The sequence below is a fragment of the Sarcophilus harrisii genome, chromosome 1 (assembly GCF_902635505.1).
Source record: "Sarcophilus harrisii chromosome 1, mSarHar1.11, whole genome shotgun sequence".
In the NCBI taxonomy this organism is placed as follows: domain Eukaryota; kingdom Metazoa; phylum Chordata; class Mammalia; order Dasyuromorphia; family Dasyuridae; genus Sarcophilus; species Sarcophilus harrisii.
In genome coordinates, this window is record NC_045426.1 from 647,210,125 (window position 1) to 647,237,251 (window position 27,127).

Genomic DNA, 27,127 nt, shown 5'->3' on the forward strand with positions numbered 1-27,127 from the left:
ATACCATAACTTGTTTGCCATTCCCCAATTGATGGGCATCCACTCCTTTTCCAATTCTTTGCTAGGGCACTTATTTATAATGCTTCTTGAAAATAGCCTGAATGAAGTCAGGGCTAAGGAGTTCACTTTCCTAGCAAGAAGAGACTGAGTTCAAATTAAGATGACTCCAGATTCCACGTGTGTCCTTCACATTTTCCTGGAGAAGACATCTCTTCATCTCTATAAATATCTATACCAGCAGCTCCAGAGCTGAAAGTGGAGGCTTTTATTCCAAGGCCTGAGGTGAGCCTTGGGCAAAGTGAATCAAAGAGAATTTTAGGCTCATTCTTCTAAGATCCTATCTGGCAGAAAGATCACCTTTCTGAGACTTGGGAGGAGGGGATATAGGGGAAAGATTTGGATTTGTAATCTAGGAGACTTTTGTTGTAATTCTGACTCCAATTCTTGCCTTTGAGTTCTGTGATACTGGGTCTCAGTTTCTTCATCTGAAAAATAAGGAGACAATGTTGTTCAGTGCAAATTGCTATGGATTGATTGATATACATGAGATTAAGGAGTTTTACTCCCCATTTTACTATAAGAAATAGAATCTCAGAACTGAAAGAGACTCCTTCCTTGGAGCAGAAATCCTCTCAACACTATTTCAGGACAAATCTGGAGGACCTCAAAAGATGATGAACCTCAATCACTCAATCAGTGAGTGCTCCCTATGTGCTAAGTGAGGGCAGCTAGATGTTAAAGTGGATAGAGCTCCAGTCCTGGAGTCAGGAAGACTCATCCCTCTGAGTTCAATCTGGCTTTAGACAGTAGCTGTGTGACCCTGGGCAAATCACTTTACCTTGCTTGCCTCAGTTTCCTCATTTGTAAAATGAATTGGAGGAGAAAATGGCAAACCACTCCAGTATCTTTGCCAAGAAAACTCCCAAACAAGGTCACAAAGAGTTGGACAGGACTGAAATGACTGAAGAACGGATGTACCAGGTGCAATGAACCTTTTAAGCTTCAATCTACCTCTCTTGTTTTCATCTATTGCGCCTAGTTTTGGCCTCTGGGACCTAGGAGCACAAACTGCTCCTTTTCATCACGGAATTCTTCCAAATACTTAAAGGCAGTTAGCATATCCTCCTACCCATCGTTGCATGTCAAGCCGGTTGCTTCAATCTATCCGGTGGTTTCCAGACCTTCACCTCTTTAATCTCGTCAACGTTCTTCCTAAACTGTGGGTCTAGAAATGGAAAGGAAAATCCATGTGTGAACTGACCAGTTTGAATTTAACTGTAAGAATATGGGCAAGAAACTTCTCTCTGGACCTTTTTTTTTTTTTCCCACCAATAAAATGATGTTGGACTCATGCCCTAGTGGAGATTCTTTTTTCAGCTATAAGTTGGAATTTTGAGGTCCCTTCCAACTCGGGAATTGCTCATTCTGTAAAGATGCTCAATGTCCGATCCAGTTCTGGCATTCTAAGACCGTACAATCAGGTGATTTCCAAGCCCCTTCCTCCGAGATTGTAAATTAGGGATGGGCCCCAATCCGTCCTGGGCTCCTCCCCCGCCCCCGCCCGCTACCCCTTCTCATTGGAGGGGCCGCAGGGGGCGGGCAGCATCACTTAGACTCCCGCCACCTCTTGCTCCAGCCAGCCAGGTTTGCAGCAGCTTCTGGTTTTTCAGCCACTTACCTCCCCCACCATGGAGGATGGCCGAAAGGAGTCTGAAGGACCCTACGGTAAGATTCAATCCCCTATTCTGGTCGGGCCGGAGTGTGTGTGTGTGTGTGTGTGTGTGTGTGTGTGTGTGTATGTGTGTACCATTTCTACTGGGCTAGAGGGGAAGCAGGGCTGTCCCTCAGAGGCACCCTGAGCTAGGGATGGAGGAAAAGGGGTCAGCAGGGCCAGGTTCTTTTCTGTCCAGTTGTCTGAGACACGTGGACAGCCGGGGGTTCCAGGATGGGCTTTCCGAGACACCCGGATCCCCAATCTCTGTCCATGATAGCGCATGCTCCGCTGCGGAAGGGGCCCGTTATCCGCGCCGCTTGGAAACTGCCCAGCATCAGGGAGCTGAGACCCTGGACTCGTCTTAGGTCTTGGAGGCGAGGAAACTGGAATCCTGAACCCCAGGGGCTCCCTTGCCTATCAGCTGATGTCAGGCATTTTCTCTTGGCACGAAGAGGGAAACTGAGGCGGCGGCAGAGACAAAGGAGGCTCCAGAGCTAGGCGGTGGCTGCTAGGGTCCCCAGAGTCCTGACCCTCCGCCTAGGAACTCGGGAAGGGGGGGGGCGGAACAGGATAGAGACGGGAAATAATTGGTAAACTTCCAACTCGAAGGCCCAGCACTAGGCTAGCTAAGGACCCAGGGATGGGGGAGAAGGGAGAGGGAAGAGTAGGAGGAAGTAGCAGATACAGGGTAGCCTGTAAACGCAAGGCTAGCAGGGCCTCGGCTCCCGGAACCCTCCCCTCAAACACAGACTCCCCAAGGGACCCTCCCCGGTCGTTTATGTGCTTAAGTCTTAGCTGTGTTTCCGGCCCTGGAAGGGGGAGGGGACTGTCTCGGGGATGGGGGGGGGTGCGCGACGAACTGGTTGTGTCAGTGAATGTGGGGGTGGGGTGAGATGTTACTAGTGGCCTGGGGGAGGGGTGTCAGCGTCTGCTTTCAAACTTGATCTAGCTCTCTGGGCCCCTTTGACACACACACACACACACACACACACACACACACACTTTCCCTGCCCCTCTCTCTCTCTCTGTTTCCCATCCTCGGCCGCCTTCCCCTGGCTGCTCGATTGGTCTTCTCTAGTTCTCACGGAGCCCGAGAGCGAAAACCTTAGCAGCTGTTGTATTTTTAGCATCGAGGTTCCTAGGGCCCTAAATAGGCTGGGAGAGGACTTCACCCCTTCTTGGGGCATCCAGTCCTAGGCCAGGAATAGGAAGGGAGGGGTCCGGAGTTTGGGAATAGATATAACTCGGAATGGGTGGGAGAGGGTTGGTGGTGGAGCTGGATTGGCAGCTGTGCCCTCAAGGCCGGGGCGGTGTGACTGCGGAAACCGACCTCAGGCTATCGCTGAAAAACAGAAAGGCTGTTTTGGGAGGGGTTGAGACCTGGGCTTGGAGGATTTGGGGAAGAGACTACAGGAATTAACCACCTATGTGTTAGGAGTGAACCATCCTCTTCCTAGGGGAAATGGATGACTAATCTACCCTTTGGCTTCATGGGAACCTAAATTCTCTCTTTTGGGGAGAGAAATTAAGCTCCCCCCAGAATTGGGGGGGCGCTGGGGCCTGGTTCCAGAATAGCCCGAGGCTCGGGAGGAATCTCTGGCCACACCCCTCACTCCCCTCCTCTTTCTCCCTAAGTCTGAAAACAGTTGGCTAAAGATTGGCTCTGAGTCTACTGATCTTCTGAGCAGTCTTTCCTAGAGCCTACTCTGTTTTTTTTCCCCAATATTCTGTTCAGAATCTAAGCAAGGACTACCTCACTTTTGAACTTGTATCCCTAATATCTACCTGTGCCTGGTACACAAAAGATAGTTAATAAGTGCTTGGTGCTTGCTGATTGAAAAGACCTTTAGGAAATACATACTATTTACAGAATTCTGTGTTCCTGATCTGGTTTTATGGAGGCAAGGATGGTTGGAGAATGAAACAACAATAAAAGCTATACTATACATTGTCATATGGTGAGATCTGAGGATGTAAACGAGTGGAGGTGAGATTAGGAAAGACTTGGAAGAGGTGGAATTTGAGGTCAGTTTTAAAGGCTGGCTAAGCATTTAGGAGGAGGACTGTAGGAAGGATATCCCTGTTGCAAAGATAGTTTGATAACAATCTAAGAGGAAGAGGAAAATGTCAAAAATAACCCTAAAGTTTGAAAATATGAGGCTGGGTTATTATTCTTGCCACTGACAAATAGTCACAAAAAAGAGCTGATATTTTGGTTTGGAACATGGGAATTCAGCACTTGTCTGGGGGCCTTGAGAGGTTAAATGATTAGCCCAGAAGTCACACAGCCAGTAGGTGTGTCAGTGTTGAAACTTAGATGTTAGTTCTCTATCCTCTACCCATTGCTTCTCATCTTCATGTTATAGAAGAAAATGAGGAACAGAATGGTCAGTGCTTTGTCCGGAGTTACATAACTATTTAGTGTAAGAGTTACAATTTGAGATCTTCGACCTGAGATGTGGACCAAGCTTGATCTCTGGAGCCAGTTTATGCCTTGGTTTTGGACTTGTTTGCGTTTGAGGCGTGGCTAAATATTCTGGGGGAGTTTTCTTTCCGTTAGACAGTTGGGAGATATTGGTCTGGAGCACTGGGGAGAGAGCTGGATGGGAGACTTAAGATTTGGGCCGCTTTAGCCTTGGTAGGATCCAAGCTTGAGGGAGTGAATGAGATCACCCAGGGAGAGAATCTAGAGATAAAAGAGAAGGCGGAGTCTTGGGGAACACCCATTAGAAGGGTGTTGGGAAGAAGATGAGGAGACTCCGCAGGAAAGGTAAGAGGAGAATCTGGAGAGTGTGATCCTTGTTTCTCTTTGGAGGAGTCAGATCTTTGGAGAGGTCCAAGAAGATTGAGGTTGAAGAAAGAATGGCTACTGAATTCAGCTATTGGGACGTTCATTACTGGTGACCTTTGAATGTGATTTCAGTAGTGGAGAGTGGAAGGCATTTTTATTTCGAAGATGGAGACAGTAAGTTTTGAGGAGATCGGGATGTTAAATCTAGTCGACTTTTTCCAGAAGTTTGGTGGTGAAGGGGAAGGGGGACATGGTCTTGGCTGAGGAAAAAAGGCTAGAAGAAATCTTTTTTCAGGATGGAGGAGAGACTTGGGCTTGTTTGTAGACTGATGGAAAGAAGCCAGTTCTGGGGCAATGATTGAAGATGCATAAAAAGGGAGTGGCAGTGGAGGAGAAGGAGTGAATGAAACCCTGGGCACAGTAAGCAAAAGAAATAGGAGGAGATAAAACTGGGCAGGTAAGTTTGAGCCTGATTATAGAAGGCCTTGAAAAGCAGTCAGAAGATTTTACTTTATCTTCTGGGAAATTTTTAAATAAAGAAGGAACACGATTAGAGCAGTGATTTTGGAAAATTATCCAAGTTAGCTGAGAGAGTGGATTCGAGAGAATGGACTGGAAACCAAGTTAGGAGGCTATTAGGATAATTCAGGTGAGAGAAGAGGGCTGCCCTAAATTACCCTTGGGAGACTTACAAGAGATGAGGAGGGGAACTGAGAGAAGAGATATTTTGAAAATAAGACCTACTGGTCTTGGATGGATATGTGAGGTAGAAGGAGGGTTCAGGGGCCTAGAGTCAGGAAGTTGTTTTTGCTGTTCAGTTTTAGTCATAGCTGATCTTTGTTATCCTTTTTGGAATGTTCTTGGCAAAACATACTAGAAAGGTTTGTCTTTCCTTCTCCACTTCATTTTACAGATGAGGAAACTGAGGCAAACAAGGTTAAGTACCTTACCTAAGGCTACACAGCTAGTAAATGTGTCTGAAGCCAGATTTGATGGCCAGTCAGATTCTTAAAGATGAGTCTTTCTGATTCTAAACCCAGTGGCTTATCCATTTTAACATCTAGCAGTCTGGAGTCAGTGAGACTCACCTCAAATCTGCTTCAGAACCTTCCTAATTGTGAAACCCCAGGCAAGTCACACTGGATGTCTCAGTTTCTGTGAAATAGGGATAATAATAGCTAGCACCTGTCTCACAAGTTGTTTTGAAGATCAAATAAGATAACATTGTATCTTAGCATGGTGATTGGTACATAGTGTGTATTCTATAAGCATTAGCTATTATTGTTATTATTATTGCAATTCATGTCTTTTTATTTTGATGGAAATACTCCTAGAGAGTTAGAAACTCTAAAAGTCAAGATAGCTTTAGAGTATTTGACAGAAATATTCTGTACTAGTATTCCTTCTGTAGAAAAAAGGGAACTTTAGTGTGCTTATACCTCCTTTTCATATGGACCAACATAAGTGTTAACTATTATTATCTTAAAAGTTTCAAGTTTGCATGGCAGGGTCAGTAACAAAAATGGAAAAGCTATTGGGAGGGGCGGGTTTAGGGGTGATGATGACAAATTCTGCTTTCCATACTTGCAGATAGAGGTGCCACTCAGACAGTTGGAATTCAGGGAGAGGTTGGCAATGTTGGTAATAAATTTGGAAATCATCTGCATGGTTTATGATAATTGAAGCCATGGAAGTCAGTGAGATCACTAAGGGAGAGAACTATACGGAGCCTCTTTCATCTTTGGTTTTAATGGCCATTATCAAGTCTGGGGCATTGTCATAGCAATCTCGTTATGGTCTGATCTCCCTTTGAGGTGCACTTGTTCTCTGAGGTGGGGAGATTTGACCACAATAAGCACAAATCAATACATCACGAAAATGTTCATTCAGCCATAATTGTTTATGAGGGTAGTGTTGGGGCTATAAAGACACAACAGTGCTATTGAGAAACTTGTTCTTAATTATGGAATATTACTGTTCTGTAAGAAATGACCAACAGGATGATTTCAGAAAGGCCTGGAGAGACTTACACGAACTGATGCTAAGTGAAATGAGCAGGACCAGGAGATCATTATATACTTCAACAACAATACTAGATGATGACCAGTCCTGATGGATCAGGCCATCCTCAGCAACGAGATCAACCAAATCATTTCTAATGGAGCAGTAATGAACTGAACTAGCTATACCCAGAAAAAGAACTCTGGGAGATGACTAAAAACCATTACATTGAATTCCCAGTCCCTATATTTATGCACACCTGCATCTTTGATTTCCTTCACAAGCTAATTGTACAATAATTCAGAGTCTGATTCTTTTTGTACAGCAAAATAATGTTTTGGTCATGTATACTTATTGTGTATCTAAGTTATATTTTAATATATTTAACATCTACTGGTCATCCTGCCATTTAGGGGAGGGGGTGGGGGGGGGGTAAGAGGTGAAAAATTGGAACAAGAGGTTTGGCAATTGTTAATGCTGTAAAGTTACCCATGTATATATCCTGTAAATTAAAGGCTATTAAATAAAAAAAAAAAAAAAAGAGAAACTTGTTCTTGGTGGATACAGCATGGAACAACATGGATACAGATCAGTGTATACAAAGTAATTGTTGGGAAAGGAGAAGATACTAGAATTTGAACAGGAAGCAAGATAAATTGCCTGTGGGAAGTCCTGTTCAACATGAGCCTGGATGGAAGGGTGTTTGGTATTTTATGAAGTGGAAGAAAGGAGAGGGACAATCTGAACCAAGTCAGATTAAAGGCTGTTGAATATTGTATGCGAGGAACAGGCTGGTTTGGTGAAAGAAAGACAATATACAAGAGGAGAAACTGAAGTAAGCAAAAAAGGAGTAGGCTTAGGGTCTGATTGCAAAGGACTTTTAATACCAGATCAAGGAACTTGTATTTTGTCCTGGAGGTCAGAGGGAGCTAGCTAATGGGGCTTCTTGTTCCGGAAGAGTGATGACAGGGCAAAGCTTAACCATGTTTTAGGGAAATCACTTTAGAGAGAGGGAGAGACTGGTGCTAGGTGGTAGAAGGCCTTGTATTCCAGTGGAGAAGTTTTTACTTTTTTCTCCAGGCAATGAGATAATAAGGGACCTAAACTGGAGTGCTGGCTATTTTACCTAGAGAAAAGCAAAAGCAATTAGGAAAAGTAGGGGAATTTTTGGAATAAAGATCACTAGTTCTACCGTAGTCATGTTGAATTGGAAAGGTCTCAACAAATCCTAACTGCAAATGTCCTGTAGGTAGTCAGAGAAAGGAGCTAATAAGACTTGAGAGGAGGGGCCAGGACACACATAGAGGGCCATACATGAATAAGGATGATCCATTAAAGGCAAATAAAAAGGATTGCTTAAACTAATAGGAGAAGATCCAAGAGAGTCACCTGCCAAATCAACTGGATTTGGCAAATAATAGATCATTGGTGATTTTATGGAGAGACATTTCAATTGTGAGTGATGAGAGGGAAAGCTAGTTTGGAAGGGATTGAAAAGCCAGTAAGAGAAGAGGGATAGAGAGCTCTTTCTAGGAGTTTCCCTTCAAAGAGGGAAGATCTAGGATGATAATTTGAAAGAATGGTACCATGGAGAGAAGGGTTTTTTTTTTTTTTTTTTTTTAAAGGATGGAAGAGATTTGGGCATGTTTATAGACAGCAAGAAAGAAGCCAAAATGGAGAGATTGAAAACTATAAAGGGGATAATTGCCAGAGCAAGCTGCCAGAGAAGATGAAAGGAGATGATCTAGGAAGAGGATAGGATCCAGGGTATAAGTAGGGTTGGCCTTGGAGAAAAAAGCTACCTAAAACTTCTAAATTCCCAGACAAGATCAAGTTCTTAACCTGGGAATTTGTGAACTAGTTTTTTCTTTCTTAAAAAAAAATTATTGTTGATTACAGTTAATTTTATATATATATATGTTGAAATACCTATTTCAATATAATTGGTTTCCTTTGTAATTCTCTGCATTTTATTTTATGCATTTGAAACATTCTGAGGAGTCACCAGATCTCACTGGATTGCCCTTGGGCAGCAAAAGCAAAAAAAAAAAAAAAAAAAAAATCTTTGTACTATGGCTATAGAGAAGATAATGGGGGATAGATCAAGGAATGTTAAGATGTAAATTAGGGAAAGAAAGGCAGATCCTGACCTTTAGCCTTAATTTCCCACCTACCCCCCCCCAAAAAAAAAAATAGGAAATGAGACCCTCTCCTGAGGGGGAGGAAGTATTATGGGATTTTTAGCCCCTGCTGCAGGCATGCAGAGTTGTAGTCATCCTGTTTGGTGAATACCTTACTTGGGAATATAGCAGAAAGATGTCTCTTAGGGTCAAGTCCTGCTCAATAGGCTAATTATCTAGAAGTCCTGGGCTCTATGTAGGGCTGGACTCCTGATCTCAATGGACACTATATCCTTGCAGCGAGTGGCCACCCACAGCAATGTAAACTGACTATTTAGAGAAACCTCGGCTTGGCTATTTTGGGGTGAGTTATAATATTTCTATTTGTACCTTTCCTAACTAGCCAAGGAGACTCACAGTCACAGTCCTGGACCCACAGCCATGGCTTTCATTGCCCTTCTCTTCCCCCACTGTTCAGCCAGCCACAGAGCCCTTTTGTCCTGCCCCCGCCTAAGCATTCCTTATGCTGCCAGCCAGTGGGGTATGGGTCTTTCTTTCACCCCTTACATACCTCAGCTTAAAGCAATCATAGCTAGTTCAGCAGAATGTCTGTGTTTGAGGGGGGAAGAGAGATGGTTAGGACTGCTGAATTCCCTTATAGTCCTATTAATACTGTATGTGGCCATATGCTTGCATGACTTTCCCTCCCCTTAGTAGCTGAAGACTAGGAAGTGTGGGGACCAGGACTGGGACTCAACATTCATTCAACAAGCATTTAGTAAGTGCCTGCTAAATACCAGAAGAGAGGAGGAGTGAGGTAGGGTGAGGTGTCAAATTGGGTCTGCTATACTCCTCAGTGAAGTCAGAACCAATTAAAATGTAATTGGGAAGTATTTAATAAAATTAAATATTATGTATATATACACAGAGAGAATGTAAATTTGAGGTTTTCTAAATCAATATGCATCTTGAATTGGATTTGATATCATTGCTATAGTAATAGAGTTGCTTAGAAGTCCCATTCTTTGAGACCCCATTTAGGGTTTTCTTGGTAAAGATACTATGTGGTTTGCCATTTCCTTTTCTAGCTTATTTTAGAAGAGGAAACTGAAGTAAATAGAGTTAAGTTGAATAAGGTCATTAAGGTAGTAAGTATTTGAGCCTGGGATTTGAACTCAAGTCTTCCTGACTGGGTCAAAACACTGTCTATGCACTGAGCTACCTAGCTACCCACTGGATAATAGAGAGCCTTTCTCAAAGCCAGGAAGATTTGGGTTCAAATCCTGCTTTTGAGATATTGGCTGTGTGACCCTCAATAAATTACTTAAGTAATTTCCCACTTACCTCAGTGATTTCAAGTTATTCTTCTCAAAATTGAAGAGAAGATACTTGTAAACTATAAAGTACTGACCCTTGTTCCAGTAGTTCCTTATACTGATGAGGTCATGGATCCCATCCCACTCATATCCACTCATAGGTTCCTCCTGGTTCTCTCTTGGGAACTAGAGATATACAAAGACAAAAATGAATTGGTCCTTGTCAAATACATTCTGTTGGAAAGAGATCTGATATCTCCTTGATGTTCAGCTGATTCCAGTGAAGTCTCTCAAGGACCCTGAGGACTAGAGATCTTTCTTTTTTTTTTCTTTTTTTTTTTTTTTTTAATAGCCTTTTATTTACAGGTTATATGCATGGGTAACTTTACAGCATTAACAATTGCCAAACCTTAGAGATCTTTCCTATTTCTTTTCTCAAACCCAAGAATCAATCAATAATCAAAAAAAATTTATTAAGCATCTGTTATGTTCCAAGCACTGTACTAAGCTCTGGGAAGAAGGGGAAGAAAGATCTTATCTAGAGTAGGAACATTTAGCTAGAAAAAAATGGTCCCACTTAAAGTGTGATCTTCATTGAGTCTCATCTCTTTGCTATAGTTTTCTTGGCAAAATGAAAAGGCCGAATTAAGGTCCTTTCTGTCTCTAAAGTGAAGGGTTAAGAAATTATTTTCCCTATAGTATCTACAAATAAACCATTGGGAGGGGAGCTTTGAAGTAGAAAAGCCAGTTATAATAGAAGATTGATTATTCCGGAGGCTAGGTCCCCATAAGGAGGAGTTGGGTCACCAGAAATCTTATCTCCCTTTAGAAATCTGCAAGTTTATTGTGGTGTAACTTCCCATTGACCAAGTAGCTGTTGACTTAATGGTCACCGAAAGGATGTGACCTCTGCCCAAGCTCTGGCCTGTTTGTGATTTCCCATCCTTTGAGTTAGGGCCATGTAGACAGACTTTGCATCTGATGCTGTTGTCAGAACATATTATAGGATCATTAGGGACCAGTGAATCCAACCCCTATTTTTTCCTTTCCCAATTAGGAAACTGGCAAGTTGCAGAGGCTTAACTTGAACTAAGATCTTTGATCCAGATTCCATCTTTCCATTTCATGGAAACTAGTTAGCCCCATCTGTGGTTCCCTGTCCCACCCAGTTTTCAAAAGAGGTATCTCTGCTCTGACCTAGAGTCACAGATCATATGATCTGTCTAAGGTCACATGGCTAACAAGTGCCCAAGAGAAGGCCATATCCAAGTCTCCTTTTGGTAAGAACAGGACTCTTTATACTATGTTATCAATTTCTCACTGAGGTCTTTTGGACAGGTAGAGAGAAATAGAGAATTTAGGGCAGCTGTGTGGTACAGTGAACAGGGTACTGGTCTTGGAGTCAGGAGGACTTGAGTTCAAATGTGCCCTGTGTGATCCTGAGTAAGCCATTTAATTCTGACTGCCTCTAAGAATCAAAAAGGAGAATTCCAGTCCGAGGGCTTAAGTGCAAATTCTGATTCTGCTGCTTACTCTATGGAACATTGGGTAAATCATTTAACCTCTCTGGGCCTCAGTTTCCTCCTGTGTAAAATGAGGGAGTGGACCCGGATGGTCTCTGAAGTCCCTTCTGGCTTTTAATCTGTGATCTCATGATTTTCCTTCCATAGGATATTGTGTGCAGTGAGACACAGAGAAATAAGGAGCTAAGATAGTATAGATATGTATAGGATTGCCTAACTGTGGTACTAGGCAGAATGGGGGTGAGTACCTGAGAGATATAAAAACAAAAGTGAAGAGCATTTGTTTCTTTCTCCATTGGTTGAGAAAGCTCACAGGAGACATTCTGAGTTGTGGTTTAAAAATGAGTAAGATGAAGGAAATGGGAGAAAAGTTTTCACATGGTTCTTAGATATAGGCGGGATTTTTTTTTGGGGGGGGGGTGGGGAGCCAAGATCTTGTACAGTTTTATTTAAATGTAGATTTTAGGGTGGGAGACAGTGGATAAATGAAAGTTAAAACTGGAAAAAGATATTGGCTAGTGGCGGAAGAATTTGGATTTTAGCCTGTAGGCGGTCAACAGTCACTTAAGATTTTTGAATAGGAGAGTAACTGGACTGATTCCCCGTTGAGAAATGAGTGTAGGATGGATTAACGAGGGAGAGAAATGAATTTAGAATCGGAAGGTGGAGATTTTAATCTTAGCTCTGCACCTTGCGACTCGTGTGATCTTAGGTGAGTCACTACACTCTTGGATTTTCATTCTCTCCTTTTTGCAAAAAGAATTTCACTCGATGACCTTCGAGGTCCAGACCTTGCAACTTTAAATCCTGCGATCCTGCTAGATGAAGGCGGAGAGAATCTAGGTTTAGAAACTAAAGCAGTGGGAACGAGAGACAAGATGGAAGGAGGTTGGAGGCAAAGTCCGGTGGAGTAACTACAGATACTTGGAGATCAAAGAGCAGGAGAGACTGGGCACCTCGTTTTACACAAGCCCCGCCCTTCTCCGCTTACTGAGTACTTTCCCTGGTCTTGCCTGCCCCTTCACTTCAGCCTAGAGTGGGCACGTTCTGGTCCAGCAGAGACCGGGGGCGGGGGGAGGAAGGGCTATCGGAGCAAGTTGGCTCCCGGGAGCTCTGGCGGTCTCCTCGTGGGAATGTAGGGGGGGTCTGATGGGTGCGTTCCGAGAATGGTGCGTGTCCCTCGAGAAGCCAAAGTGTCGCCCCTCCCTCACCTGTCCCACCTCGTGGGAAGTTAGGATTTGGAAGGGTACTTAGGCAATGGTTATCACTACAGGCCATGAGATATGTGACCTTGCTCAAGTCCCTTTCCCTCTCTGAGCCTCAGTTTCCCCTTAAGCGAAACGACGGGACAGAACTGGGAGATCCCCAAGGGCCCTTTTAGCAATGACCTTCTCGGAGGCTCCGAGCTGCCGCCCGCCCCCGCGTGTCTCCCCTTAAGTGACAGGAGCAGCTGCCCCCTCTGCTCCCCCGCCCCGCCTCCTCCCCCTCCCCCTGGCCCCGCCCCGAGAGGCCCCCTCTCTCAGCTCGGCCACCGCCCCGGCCCCGCCCGACCCTTTCCACTGGGCCGCGGCTACCTCCCTAGAGAGTTTAGGGGGTGGGGGCACTAGCCACCTAGCCGAGCTCGGCGGGGCGGGGGTAATTGAAGGCAGTCGCTAATCGGGACCGGTTAGACCGGTCAGATCCTCTGGGTAGAGTCTCATTGGACTGTCTCCGCCCAGCTGACCGGCCGGGGCCCGGGATCCCGGGAAGGGGCCTCGGAGCAGAGGCAGAAGCAGGATGGGGGGTGAGCGGCAGCACTACTACGGCCAGCATGGTAGGTGGGCATCTCCCTTGGCCCTCTCCACCCACAGCCTCTGTCCCTGCCCTGCAGGCAGCTGGCAGGGCTTCCACTGAGATCCCCAGTGCTCTCCAGCGCCTGTGGGTCCTGGAATGCAGGACGGAATGTGCTGCGGGGTGCGCTAATCTCTGCGCCGCTCTGAACCCCTTTCTCCTCGTGCAACTCCCGGTGGTTGTGTGTGTGTGAGAGAGTGTTAATGTTGTGGTGGGAGTGGGCTTGGAGATGCTTGTAGCAGTCCCTTGACTTAAGCCCAGCCTCGTGCTCTCAGGCAGCTTCCCCCTTCTGGATCCCCACATGCAGCGGGACTCGGCACTGGGGCCAAGGCGCGGGGGCGGTGATGCTGCTGCCTGTTTGAGCCCTTCCCGGCTCGCCTTGGTCCCTTCCTCTCCTTCTCCGGCTGCTCCCGCGCCTGTTCCTTTCCCTCCCCTCAGAAGCCCGCTGAGCACATCGTGAAATGCTCCTTACGAGTCTAATACTGGCAGAGGGGCTGGCAGAGCCTGGGTGGGTGGGTAGGGATTCTCCTTGCCCCGGCTCCAGATTCAACCCAGCCCAATTGGCCCTTTCCTGGGCTGCACTCCCCTCCCCCAACTTCCTTGATTTGTTTCGCTCTGCGGGTGGGGGGGAGATTGTGTTAATTAAGATAATGTTAGTAAATTAATGTCCTTTGAATCCCTAAGGCCGCTGGCCAGCCCTGGAGATCTTAGCGTGGGAGGCAGTCTAACAATGTGCTTCTGTTTTTGCTGCCTCGTGTTTCTCTCCTGGGACACCCCCCCCCCCCCCATTCCCTCCCACCAGGTTCATCTTCCCATCCCTTTGGGAGTAACCCCAGCGACTTCCCTAATGAGAATTTTAAGGAGAAATCTCGGAGAAGGGGTATCATTAGGATGTAGTTAGGAATTTTTGGCCAGGCTCTGAGTGGCCAAAATTCTGGGTCACTCAAGGCCAGAATGGGGGAGGGGCTGAGGCCACTGGCTTCCCTGACTGGGCTTTGGGGTGTGTTTCTCAGGAACGCCTCAGAAATATGACCCAACATTCAAGGGCCCTATTTACAACAGGTGAGATTGGGTCTAATGGGGGAAGGGAAAGGGTCCCTAGCTCCCTTCTGCTTAACCCCTCCCTGGTCCTCAATCCACCTGACTTCCAGCCTCTGTACTATGCTCATTTCCCAGCACCCTAGTTCCCTTGGGTCCTGCTCAGCTCTTCCCTACTTCTGGTTTTTCATCCAATGGCTTTTTATCCTGTGTTCTGGTCCACAGGCCCCATTCCTCTTATCATACTCTGCTGGTTCCATAGCTCTCTTGTTTCTTCCTTATTTTCCATAGCTCTCTTGCTTCATCCTTGTCCCATTATTTTTTGGGGGAGAGGGAGTGGAATTTCCCACAGGGTTGTGTGGGACTGACCTGCTTTTTCCTTTTCAGAGGCTGCACCGATGTTATTTGCTGTGTGGCCCTATTCATAGCCATTGTGGGGTATGTGGCTGTGGGCATTATAGGTACGTGGGGGGACTACTTTTTTGTGTTTTTTGTATTTGACCCTTAGGAATAAAAATGATTAATCCAACCATTTCATTCAACAGACATTTAAGTACCTACTATGTGCTTGTGAATCCCCCATTTTAGTGGGAAGCAGTATAAAGGTGAACAATTCTCAGGCAAATCACACTTCAAAGAGATGGGTATATAAAAATGAACTAGTCAGGCAACATTTTTAGGTGCCTACTCTGTGCCAAGCACTGTACTAAAAAAGGCAAAAGACTGTTATTTCTTGTTCCCAAGGGACTTGTGTACAGGGGAATCTCCCTTGGTCTAATAGGGGTATATGTGTGTGTTGTTGTTGGGGTTTGTCCTTCATAATGGAGGAGGATCATGACATCAGGAAGATAATATCATGATTTACAAAGGCATTGGATTTAAGTGAGACAGGGCTGTGCAAAGTCACCAGCTTCATTCTATCCTCTGGAGGTATCTGGGTCCAGTGGCAAGATAAACTGAACCTTGGAGAAGACCCCCAAGTGTATGCTAAAGGCAAAACGGTAGACCCAGTTAGGGTTCATGAAAATTGAGAGATCACTTGCAGCTGAAGTGAGCAGAGATGGCACCAGATTTGGGCCTTGAAGAACAATAGGAAATATTTCAGGAGGCAGAGCTGAAGGAGAAAGATAATGTAGAGCCTGTGGAATACAATAAAGACACAATGTAACTTGGAAACAGCAAAGGGCAATTTGAGAGAAAGAGAGAGAGACTGAGAGATTGCTAAAGTGCTTTGAGGTTCACTAAGTACTTTTCTTCACATTAACCCCTGAGAGGGAGGCAGTGAGAAACAGTGGTGAGATCACTGGCTTCCAAGTCAGAGGACCTTGGATTTGAATTTTGTCTCTGCTATTACCCATTATGTATGTGACCTTGGCCAACCCACCTTTAAAACTGATGAGGTTACAATGTTAAATGGCCCTTCTAGCTCATTTCTATGATTCTATCTCCATTTTATAGATGGAGATACTGGGACCTAAAAGAGGATAAGCCATTTAGCCCTTGTATTTTGAAGTGTTCTTCACCATCCTTCCCCTTGGTATATAAGGAGCAGATATCCAGGTCCCTTGATTCCAAAGGCAGTGGCTGAGCATTTGGGGGATTATGGTGATGGTATGACAATTGAGGAAGAAGGGATAGGGTATATTGAACTAAAAAATGTTGACTTATCTGCAGCCTGGACTCATGGAGACCCTCGAAAGGTGATTTATCCTACAGACAGCCGTGGGCAGTTCTGTGGGCAGAAGGGGACACCTAATGAGTAAGTTTTTTTCCCCGCTCCCCAGTGCCTCCCATGATAGCTCCCCATTTCCCTTGACCTTGGCTCCTGGCCAGTTCCAGCCATTGGCCTTAGCAGGCTGGCTTATGAAGGGCAGGGAAGTCCTGGGTCCTGTGCCATTTATAGGGAGGTATGAGATGAAGGGACCTAGCATGGGCACTGAGACTGATGCCCTCCCCCATTCTTTACAATGCCTTCCAGGAACAAGCCTTTCTTGTTTTACTTCAACATCCTGAAATGTGCTAGTCCCTTGGTGCTACTTGAGTTTCAGTGCCCAACCATGCAGGTGAGTGACCCACACATATCCCAGATTCAGGCCCCCTTTCCTGGCCCTTCTGATGTGGGGAGGGGCGGGAACCAGGACGACTCTGGGCCAGGTCTGTGGGTGGTGGCCACTGTGTCTGGTACAGACTGGAGGGAAAGCCAGACCTTAGTGCCCGCTGAGCCCTGTTCTCTTATTCCTTCTCTTCCCCCAGATCTGTGTGAAGAACTGTCCTTCCAGATATCTCACCTATCTCCAAGCCTCTGGTCAAGCCCAAGACCTGGACTATTACAAACAATTCTGCGTTCCAGGCTTTGGCCAAGGCAAAAAGAAGGTATTTGGGGCAGAGGGAGGTGAAAACCTACCAGGAACATTATTTTGTTGCATAGGGTGAGGAAAAAAGGGTCACAGCCCGTGAGGCCGGGGATTGAAATGGAAAAGAGCACCTGGAATGGAATCTAGGTTTTTTGATCACTACCAGTGTGTTCCAGTGTTCACTGGCTCTCGGTTCATTATTTTACTGCCTTGTCCCTCATCTATGTAAAAAGAAAATGAGAAAGGGTTAAAGCCCCTTGTAGCTCTATCTAAGCTTCCTGTGACCTGGGTGAACTTGGTAATCCACTTCCTTTCCCTGGGCCCCAGGTCCCTTATCTATGAAATGTAGGCTGGGATAGGGAAAGGGAGGAGTCAGACTGAATAAATATGAATAAGCTGTATCTACATTGTGAATGTTTGACATTAGCAAGTTTTCCTTACCCCTCCCCTCCACCTTATGATGTAGGTGTTTAAGTATTCTCATTTTTGTGTATGTCTCCAGACCTTGTGATTTCTCTGGTATCAGGAAACTGTGGGAAGCTCTCCTCTGCTAATGGAGCTCGTCCTTCCTTCAGTTTTTAGTCTGAGAATGTAGTCCTGAGGCACTGAGATTAAATGATAGTCCAGGGTCCCAAGGCCAGTATTTCCCTGAGGTGAGCTTTGACAGCCAGGTTTCCTAATTCTGAGACTGGCTTTCTAGCAGCCCCCTCTACCTCCACCCCATCCCTCAGCTTCATTTTACAGATAAGGAAACAGACTCAGGGTCAGTGATTTGTTGAGGCTTATACAAAGTGGTGAGACCAAAATCTGAGCCTGAGGTCGGAAGACCTGACATCTACTACTTGAGTTCCCTCTAAGTGCTATCTAAGGTATCTCAACTTTAAATGTGTTTTATTCCGTGACTTAGTACCTAGACCCTGAGGGCTGCTGACCATAGGGGTTGAAAGAAATTGGGGGGGGGGGGGACAGGGCTCCCTTGCTGCTTGACCCCTTTCATCTCTCCTTCCCCCCAGAGTCCTATTGAAGTTCTTAGGGATGGAGACTGCCCTGCGGTGCTCACCCCCAGCAAACCTTGTGAGTGTTGGAACTAGGGAAGGGAGGGAGGGACTTCTGGGGAAGAGGTCAGGGTGGACCCTTGACTTCTGACCATTGTCCCCAACAGTGGCTCGGCGATGTCTCCCGGCCATTGAGACCCGCAAAGGCGTGATCACTGTGGGCAATGAGACCACATTTGATGATGGACATGGCCAGAAGAGAAATGTGTCAGAACTGGTAGAGGGAGCCAAGTAAGGAGAGGGTTCCCTGAACTTCTCTTTTCTCTAAGACTGTTTCTCCTCTTTCTTTCACCAGGAAGGAAGGCAGAGCTCCCTGGATCAGAGCAGATTCATTTTCTCAGGGTCTTTGGGAGGGGATGAAGGGACCAGGCTGAGTTGGGACCACCTTTCTTCAAAATACTCTATTTTTTCCCCCTTTAATCTTTCTAAATCCCCCCAGGAAGGCGAACGTGGTGCTGGAGGCACGGCAGCTGGCCATGCGTGTGTTTGAGGATTACACTGTATCCTGGTATTGGATTCTCATGTGAGTCTGGACCCCAAACTCTTGGGGAATGGCTAGGGGGAGAGAGCTCACGTCACAGGACTGAGGATCTGGCATTTCTCTTCTTTTCTCTTATTGTCCCTGTGCCTCTCATTCCTTTGGAAGGAAAAGGTCTAGGTCTATCTGGGGCTTGGTCTCTGTGTCTCCAGCTCTCTTTTATTTTTGGCTTCCTTTGGGGGAGGGGGTGGAGTTGGTGCAGGCAAAGTGCCTAGGGAGGGGGAGTGGTGGCCTGACTCACTTCTCTTCCTCCTCTCTTCCTGCCTGCCACAGTGGTCTGGTGATTGCCATGGCTTTGAGCCTCATCTTCATCGTCCTCCTCCGCTTCCTGGCCGGGATCATGATCTGGATTATGATAGTCATGGTCATCTTGGTGCTGGGCTACGGTGAGAATCCAGGACTCTCAGACCACACCTTTTCCACATCACAAAGAGCCCTGACAGTTCCAGATGTCTCTGAGGTCCCTCAGTTCTCCCTACGTTTCTCCTGCTCCCTGAAATTCCCCAGAATGGGGATTCCTCTGAAGACTCTCAGGTTCTGTGAGACTTCCAGTCTCTCCTTGTGCCTCCAATTCTGTAAAATGCTCTTAAGATCACTCCCCCCCAAACCTCCATTACTTTCCAGCAGGCCCATTTCTGAGATATTCCTGGTGAGGTGTCTTCGCTTAGTTTACAGTATTTTTTAAACTGGAGCTCAAGGGCCCAGAATCACCTTCTCACCTCCTCCGCAGGAATCTTTCACTGTTACATGGAGTATTCCCGACTCCGAGGTGAAGCTGGCTCTGATGTTTCCATTGGGGACCTGGGCTTCCAGACTGACTTTCGGGTATATCTGCACTTGAGACAAACCTGGCTGGCTTTCAGTGAGTGCACACATCTGGTTCCCAATCCCAGTCATCTAATCTGGACCCTCCCCACCTCCCCATACCCACTTACCCTAGATCTGCTCATTGAGATTTCCTGTTGAGGGAAGGAAAAAAGCATTTTAGCACCCCCTATCTGCTATGTACTGGGCTAAGTGCTTTACAAATACTTCATAAAATAACATACCCTTGGAAGTTAGTGTTTTTATCCCCATTTTAGACTTGAGGAAACTGAGGCAAATAGGGTAAATGACTTATAAAGAGCCACACTGCTAGTAAGTACTTGAGACTGGATTTGAAGTCAGGACTTCCTGGCTCTAGGCCCTTCTAGCAGAACCCAGACATGGCTGAGAGCCAGGAGAGCTAAATAAGGAACATCCCTCTGTCCCTACCCCCATCTGCCCCACCATTGGCCTTTGAGCTACAAAGACCCTGGCCAACTTTGCCCTGATTGTCTTTATGACTGTGGGCATCTCTCTAGGTCTCTACTTTGCCTTATTTGTAAAGGGAAGGAGAGGGAGTTAGGCTCCCTTCTTATGTCAGTGGCCCATTCCAGCCCTGCCCTTAAGCATTATGCTCCTTTCCCTGGGGGGATGGGATGGGGTGGGCTGGCTTATCCTCCTTCCTCCCCCATCCAAAGTGATCATCCTGTGTGTGCTGGAGCTCATCATAATCCTCCTGCTCATATTCCTGAGAAAGCGCATCCTTATTGCCATTGCCCTCATCAAGGAAGCCAGCAGGTGACAGAACTGGTGGTGAATGGGGAACTGGGGGTTGTAGAGAGAGGAGCTGGGCTGGATACTGGGGGTGGGGGGGACTGGGATTGGAGCTAGCCTGGGAACTGAAAGGGGTTAGGAGGGAGCTGGGCAGGATACTGGAAGGGATTGGGGATGGAGCTAGGCTGGGGACTGAAGGGGATTTGGGAGGTGGCTGGGCAGAGGGCTGGGCCATTTTGGGGAGGGAGCTGAGCAGAAGACTAGAGGGGATTGGGGAGGGAGCTGGGACTGGGAGCTAAAGAAAAGACCAGAAGCAGAAGAGATTGAAGGGAGTTAAGACTTGGGGGAAGCTCAGTGTCAAAAACACCTCAAACCTTAATATCCCCTCTTTTGTTTCCTCAGGGCTGTAGGCTATGTCATGACTTCCCTGCTATACCCACTTTTTACCTTTTTCCTCCTCTGCCTCTGTATTGCCTATTGGGCCAGCACTGCTGTGTATCCATTTGCTAATTCCCAGCCTTCCACTCTTCCCTTTGCCCATTTGTCCATTTTCCCTAGCCCCTCATCAGTCCTTGCCCTCCCTCCTTTCCTTTTCCTTGGGACCTTGGGGAAGGAAGGGGTCTGGAGTCTCTTACCCTTAGCCATGATCCCCAGGGATGGGGTTTGGGCTGGAGACCCTTGCTTCGCAACCATGTACTTGGAGTTAAGAGCCTTTATCGAGCACTTAGCTTCCTGTCTACTTCCAATGAGGCTATCTACAAGGTCTTCAATGACACTGCCTGTGCAGCTGCTGGACAGAGGTGTAATCCAGAGGTGAGAGGCCAATAAACTAGGATGGGGTCAGGGAAAAGCCTTCCAGGGAGTCATCTGCAGTCTTGGCTAATTGCTATGTTCCCTCCAGGTCCCCACACCAATCACAGCCCTTCGTCCCTTCTGACCTTGCCTCTGTCTATCTCCCTACAGACTTTCCATAACTCAAATATGACCCGATTGTGCCCTGATGCTCGATGCCAGTTTACCTTCTATGGTGGGGAGACTGGCTATCACCGGGCGCTGCTCGGCCTGCAGATCTACAATGTCTTCATGTTCTTCTGGCTGGCAAACTTTGCACTGGCTTTGGGCCAGGTGACACTGGCCGGCGCCTTTGCCTCCTACTATTGGGCCATAAACAAGCCAGATGACCTTCCTGCCTTTCCTCTCTTCTCCTCCTTTGGCAGGGCACTCAGGTCTGTAAGGGTTAGGGCTGGGACCAGAACCTTGGACACCAACTCTGGGGAATAGGGATTGGCACTGCAGGGGAAACTGAGGTGGGGGACTCCTACTGACACTCCCTTTCCTTCTACCCTAGTCCCACCTTCTCCCAGATTGTATCCAATTTATAGAGGGGAAAATCAAAGTCCATTTGGAAGGGAAAGGGCCTCATCCTCCCCTGTTTACATCACAGTGGTAAGTAATTAATCAATCACTTGTTCCCTGTTCAGGTACCACACAGGCTCCTTAGCCTTCGGCTCCCTCATTCTCGCCATTGTGCAGGTAATCCGGGTGATACTTGAGTACCTGGACCAGCGGCTCAAAGGTGAGGGGGTTAGTAGGGGGAGGCGGGTGATAAATCCTGAGGACAGTTGGTTTGTTCTGGGCTCGGAGTTAGGTGTCAGGAAGTGGAAGGGGCCACTTCATACATTGTTTTACCCCCTCCAGCTGCAGAGAACAGATTTGCCAAGTTCCTCATGACCTGTCTCAAGTGTTGCTTTTGGTGCCTGGAGAAATTCCTCAAATTCCTCAATAGGAATGCCTATATCATGGTGGGTACCTCAGGAAGCCCTGACCTTCCTTACTGTCTCCCCATATGGTCGTGGTTCTCCCACATTGCTCCAAGGAACATACATCTTCAACCTCCCTCTGAGTGAGCTCCTCACTACTCTCTTTTAGCACTCCAAGTAACCCTGGAGACCCTGAACTTGGTATTTCTTTTCCACTTCTGCCCCCTCCCAACTATTTCCTCCATCTGTCCCCTAGCTTCTTAAACTGTGGATCTCAATCCTAAGTGGGGTCTTGTAATTTAATATGGGGCTTGCCAAATGATTGGTTTTCAGTAAATGTTTAATTTATATACCTATTTTATATACTTGGGGATCACAAAATTGCTTGGGTGAAAAGTGGTCAAGAATGAAAAAAATTTACAAAGCCCTCATTCATCTCAATTGGACAACATGATGAGCTCTTTTGAAGATCTGCACTTTCCCTACGGCCTTCCTTCTCCCCTTACCATATACCTATATACACACACACAGATTGCCATCTATGGTACCAACTTCTGTACGTCTGCCAAAAATGCCTTCTTCTTGCTCATGCGGAACATTATTAGGTAAGAGCAGAAAATGTCCTCTCCTCCCCCTCCTTTATGTTCTTTTCTGGTTCCCCTAGTACCCCCATTTCTAGGTTTCTCTTCCCTCCCTCGTCTGATTCTCAGCTTCTCTCTTGCACCCCAGGGTAGCTGTCTTGGACAAGGTCACTGATTTCCTTTTCCTCTTGGGAAAGCTTCTGGTGGTGGGGAGTGTTGGTAAGTCACGCTTGCCCTTCTCCCAGTGCCCAGGGGCGAGCCCCAAGCTTCTCCCGCCTTGATTCTCCATCCTCCACAGGGAAGAGGAGTACGGTGTGATGGGGGCTAGAGTGGGCCCTTTGACCTCAATGAAGCCTGATTTCACTCTGGTTCTCTGGGTCCTGGAGTGGGGAAGGCTCTTGAGGTGAGTGGGTATTTTGGAAATGCTCTTCCTGAATTCATGCCTCTGGGCTTCCTTATTTCTCCAGGAATTCTGGCATTCTTCTTCTTCACCCACCGAATCAAGATTGTAGAGGACACAGCACCTTCCCTCAACTACTACTGGGTTCCCATCCTGGTATGGAACTTCCTGAAGCCTGGACGAGGGCTTACATCTCATAGAATTCTAGATTGAGAGCTAAGAGGGAGCTTAGTGGTCAGTCAGCCAACTCGTTCATTTTATTGATTAGCGCAGTGAAGCGTAGTAAACGGGCCAAGATCACAGTTGTCTACAGTCAACAAGCATTGATTAAAGTGATAGATAAGGAATTAGGGGCAGGGCTTGTAGTTTCAGTGTCTGCTAAGGCAGATGTTTAGTGGCCCAGACCAGCCTACATCATCCTCAGCACCATGCTGGGGACAGCGCTGAGGACCAAGCCAGAAAAACCCTGGCCAGTGCCCCACTGCTGTGTGTGTGTGTGTGTGTGTGTGTGTGTGTGTGTTAAATACACACACAAACACATATTCTAGAGCTGGAAGACATTTACTCAGCTTGGTCAGGGTCACAAAGGAGGTAGGACTTAAGCTAAGTATTTTCTCTTAGGGATTGGAATGGAACCATTGGTGTAGGGGGAGTTCCCAAGAGAAGAAACTCCTTCACCAATAGAGTCTTAGAGAGTTGCCTAGAGCAAGGCTAGGTTAATTGACTTGCCCAAGGAATGGTGGTTAGAGGCAAAATTAGAACTTGGTGGTCTTCTTAGCTTTGAAGAGCTCACTTTTCACTTGGCCATGTAGGGACCACAAGGTTATAAAGGTAGACTGGGCTCTGGCCAGAACCCATTTCATTCTGTGTCCAGCTAATGAGTCTGGCTGTGATCAGGAGTGAGATTTGGTGAGGAGGAGGCTGGCTAGAAGAAAGTTTCTTTTAGGGAGCTGCATCTGGCAGCCTGTGCCAGGTGGAGGTGGGAAGATAACTTTGAAGGAAGCCAGGGACCAGGACTGGGGCGGGGACAGTGACTGGGCTGTCTCTCCCTTGGACAGACGGTGATCATCGGCTCCTACCTGATCGCCCACGGCTTCTTCAGTGTCTACGGAATGTGTGTGGACACACTCTTCCTCTGTTTCTGTGAGTACCCAGGGGGCCTGGGCGACAGCTCTCCCACAGGGTCGTGCTGCCTCAGCCCCTCCCTCTTGGAAGGCTTGGTTTGTGTTCTTGCTTTTCCCCTCCATGAGGGAATGCACAGGGACTGGCTTCCCCACCTCCCCACCCTGCTTCCTTCTCCCCTACCTCACACTCACTTCCCGCTCCACTGCTGCCACCCCCGTGCCCCTCTACTCCGCACTGCAGCTCTGACCATCTTCTCCCTGACTGCCCAACTCCCTCCTGGGGGGATGTCACCCTGAGGGACTGAGTGCTTGGTGTTTCTGGCCTTGGTTGGGAAATCTGTAGCTGCCACTAACTGGTTTCTCCGTCTTTGTTTCTCTCTCTCTCCCATGTCCCTGACCCTTCTCTGCTCCTCTGCTGCCTGGCTCCCCATGTCCCCTTGTCTTTTTCTCCCTGCCTGTCCCCCTCCTTGCCCTACCCCCCAATTCCTGGGGGTGGGGGGGAGCTCAGGTGAGGACCTGGAGCGTAACGATGGCTCCCCCGAGCGTCCGTACTTCATGTCCCCTGAGCTGAGAGACATCCTGCTGAAGGGGAATGCTGAGGCCGGGAAGAGTGAAGCACAGGAGGAATAGGGTGTTCTTGGGTGTGGGGGTGTTCTGGGCCCCTTGCTGACACACGGAGTGCCAGGGAGATGTAATGTGTTTGCAGACTGGGAACCAGGCAAGGGCCCAAGATTCTTTTCTCACTGGGGATGTGGCGGGATGTGGGCACAAAGACATGAAGCCTCCGTGGCAAAGGCAAAGAGAGAAGGGTGGATTCTGTTTGTGTCTAGGGTAAAGTGTCAGTCACCCCCTAGGTCCCTGTCCTGCTCCGTGGCCTCATCTCCCTCCTGCTGGCCAAAGCTTTTCCCATCTTCCCTGCCACTTCCTCTTGCCCCAATCCCCTAAGGTCTGTGCCCTCTCATGGACCCCCTCTCCTGGGCCCTCTCTCTGCAGTGGAGGACCTGGAGCGGAATGATGGCTCCGTGGAGCGGCCATACTTCATGTCTTCCAACCTGAAGAAGCTCTTAAACAAGACCAACAAGAAGCTAGCTGAAGCCTAGAACTCCTCCCAGGCCTCCATGGAAGGGAGGGGAGGAGGTGGTTTACATTAGGGTCAGCACACGCCATGGCCCCCGGAGGGCTTCAGCCCCCACTAACTCTGCCAACTCCACTCACCCTCCCACGGGCTCTTCGATGAGGGGGCCTCCTTTAGTGCACTATGGTTTACACTCTTAGGGTAGGGCAGCCAGTCCACCTCCCCATCCTGGGCCCCTTCTTCAGTGGACTCATTCATCTACAAGACTGCCAGTCCCAGGCCCTCAAGTTATTTTGGGGAGGGAGGGGATAGTCTTGTGCTGAGAGATCTCGAAGAAAGATGTTCTATTCATTCTCTTGGTTCCCTAATCAAGAAAGTTTTTTTTTTCCTTGTCAGTCCTTTTGGCTTGAGGTTAGGCTCTTTTTCTCTGACCCTGAAAAGGGTTGAGGAAGGGACAAGCTCAGCTGCCTGGATTCAATTCTGGGATCCACCTGGCCCAGGAGGTTATTTTTCAAGAGTGAGTGAAGGGGAATGTTAATAACTTACTCTGCTGCTTTAAAGATGACTTTTTTTTAACCTATTCCTGGCCAATGTGTCTCTCTACCTGAAAAGGGTCTATTTTTCTGACTCATTTCATACTTGTGGGTGACAAAACTCTATTGAATTTTGCATATGTATTCCTGTTCTTAGGCTCAGAGGCCGAGGTTGGATGTGGGTCGTGAATGGACCTGCCAGTTGGTGTGAGTGTGTGTGTGTGTGGGGGGGGGGGGGGGGGGGGGGGGGGGGGGGGGGGGGGGGGGGGGGGGGGGTGTCTGTCTGACAGAGACAGAGAGTGAGAGCAAGTGCACTATACCTCCCTTTTATCTGTACTAACATCTGCTTTTAGCTTGTTTCAGGCTGGTTTGCAGGGAGGTACTGAGTGGTGGGAGGCCCTTTGTTTTCCATCTTCTCTCCCATCAGGGAAAAGGGGAGAGGGGAAAGGATGGGAAGCTGGGGCCTGATGGAATGAGGCAGGCATAGGAAATGTTAGTCTGGGGAGGAGAATGAAAACTAATAGCCTTTTAATGGAAACCTGATGGAAGGGCTGGGAAGGTTCTCCTCCCTCTCTGTTGATATGGCTGGGATCCCAAGGGCATTCTCGTCATATGAAAGGAGGAAGGCTTAGCAAAAAAAAAAAAAAAAAAAAAAAGATAACCAGGAGATGGTACTGGGCAAATGAGCCTTCTCTTTCTTCTTAGGCCCTAGGGTCAAACTCAGCTAATCAAGATTGTTTTGTTTCACTTGCTTATGTGGATGTAGGTTCTTGAGCCTAATATTTTAATGTCCTGAAATTCTATCCAGTAAGCTTTATTTCATTTTCCCAAAGAGGGAGTACTTCCTAACTTGGGGCCTCCCGCATCCTGTGCCTGCTCTAAGATTCTGTCCTCCCCAGGGCCCTGGGCCCCATTGTCTGTGTGCCCCCTTGATTCCTCACTCCCTATGTCTAACTGCATTCCAACCATTAATAAAAGTGCCTATTTGTACCAGGAGCCAGGCCCTGTGGTGCTTTGTTTTAAGAAGGGCTGGGAGGGAAGAGGGAACCTGCCTCCAGATCTGGGACCAGTATCCCAAATCAATCCCAGGTTTGTGTAAGCTGAGTCCAGCAGAGACAGAATTCTGAGCAGGAGATTTATCCTGCTCAGGTCTCTGTCCCCCACCCCTCACCCCCCAAGGAGTTGGGAACAATTGTCCCTTTTCAACTTTGAGTCCCACGACCAAAAGAAAACTCCAGGGACCAGCATCACATTCCAGTGCAAAGAGCCTAGCCAGTTCTGTGTAAGATTCATGTTGGGCATTAAGGGAGAGAGAGACAAGGTGAGTTGATGATTAGGTGAGGTCTTAGATAATGTATATATCCATCCAAATAGAGATAAAAGTAAGCACTCACTTGATGCCCCACTTAGATCTTAATTCTTCACCGAGGTCAGCCAGCTACTACATGATGATTTCCTTTGTCAGGGTGGTTTGTGGACTAACTATAGAACTTGACTCAAAGCCTGGAAATCCTGGGTTCAAGATTTCCCTCTAATATGTCCCTTTAAAATGTAATGATCAACTCTTACTGCTTTAGTCAACTCCTAAGTGAAAAAGGTTTGTGGATAGTTTCCTCAAAAGGAGTTTCTTAGGTTGATGAAGTCGCAGGTCCAGAGTGAAAAACAAAATTTTTTACCTAATTATACACATACAAGAAAAACCAAATGGAGAATACAGATAGTCTAGGATGGTTATGTAATGCAGTTAAATGAAGAACTCATATGTTGGTCAGTCAGCAGAAGTGTGGCCTAAATGG

At 47.2% G+C, this 27,127-nt stretch overlaps 1 protein-coding gene and 1 long non-coding RNA gene across 7 annotated transcripts; one reads left to right on the forward strand and one right to left on the reverse strand.

Moving 5' to 3' along the window:
* LOC116420749 lies at positions 1-10,117 on the reverse strand. The gene is made up of 3 exons (XR_004231168.1): positions 10,038-10,117; positions 1,130-1,225; positions 1-485 (listed from the first exon to the last, which is right to left on the reverse strand). It is a non-coding gene; the product is annotated as an uncharacterized LOC116420749 (long non-coding RNA).
* On the forward strand, positions 1,589-26,327 carry SLC44A2 (solute carrier family 44 member 2). 6 transcript variants are annotated; one of them, XM_012541939.3, is made up of 22 exons: positions 1,589-1,725; positions 14,309-14,357; positions 14,721-14,794; positions 16,008-16,092; positions 16,312-16,396; positions 16,587-16,706; positions 17,701-17,761; positions 17,850-17,973; positions 18,182-18,265; positions 18,554-18,666; positions 19,011-19,142; positions 19,783-19,882; positions 20,261-20,353; positions 20,587-20,671; positions 20,822-21,084; positions 21,340-21,434; positions 21,557-21,660; positions 22,150-22,223; positions 22,348-22,418; positions 22,667-22,755; positions 23,658-23,742; positions 24,232-26,327. In XM_012541939.3, exons 1-22 carry the CDS (start codon positions 1,689-1,691, stop codon positions 24,351-24,353), a joined length of 2,145 nt encoding a protein of 714 aa, XP_012397393.1. In that variant the 5' UTR covers positions 1,589-1,688; the 3' UTR covers positions 24,354-26,327. The 6 variants fall into 6 exon arrangements, with proteins under 6 accessions (XP_012397393.1, XP_023352348.1, XP_031803385.1 ...); XM_023496580.2 differs by having other exon boundaries at positions 24,717-26,327; XM_031947525.1 differs by lacking the exon at positions 1,589-1,725 and adding an exon at positions 2,989-4,484.
* Positions 26,328-27,127: the final 800 nt, after the last annotated feature.

What these genes read in the sequence shown, in the direction of transcription:
- SLC44A2 (XM_012541939.3), top strand. Translation starts at nt 1,689, where the DNA reads ATGGAGGATGGCCGAAAGGAGTCTGAAGGACCCTACG. An exon ending in CATCTTGGTGCTGGGCTACG is followed by an intron (nt 18,667 to 19,010) that starts GTGAGAATCCAG and finishes CCTCCTCCGCAG; the next exon opens with GAATCTTTCACTGTTACATG. An exon ending in TATTGGGCCAGCACTGCTGT is followed by an intron (nt 20,354 to 20,586) that starts GTATCCATTTGC and finishes TCGAGCACTTAG; the next exon opens with CTTCCTGTCTACTTCCAATG.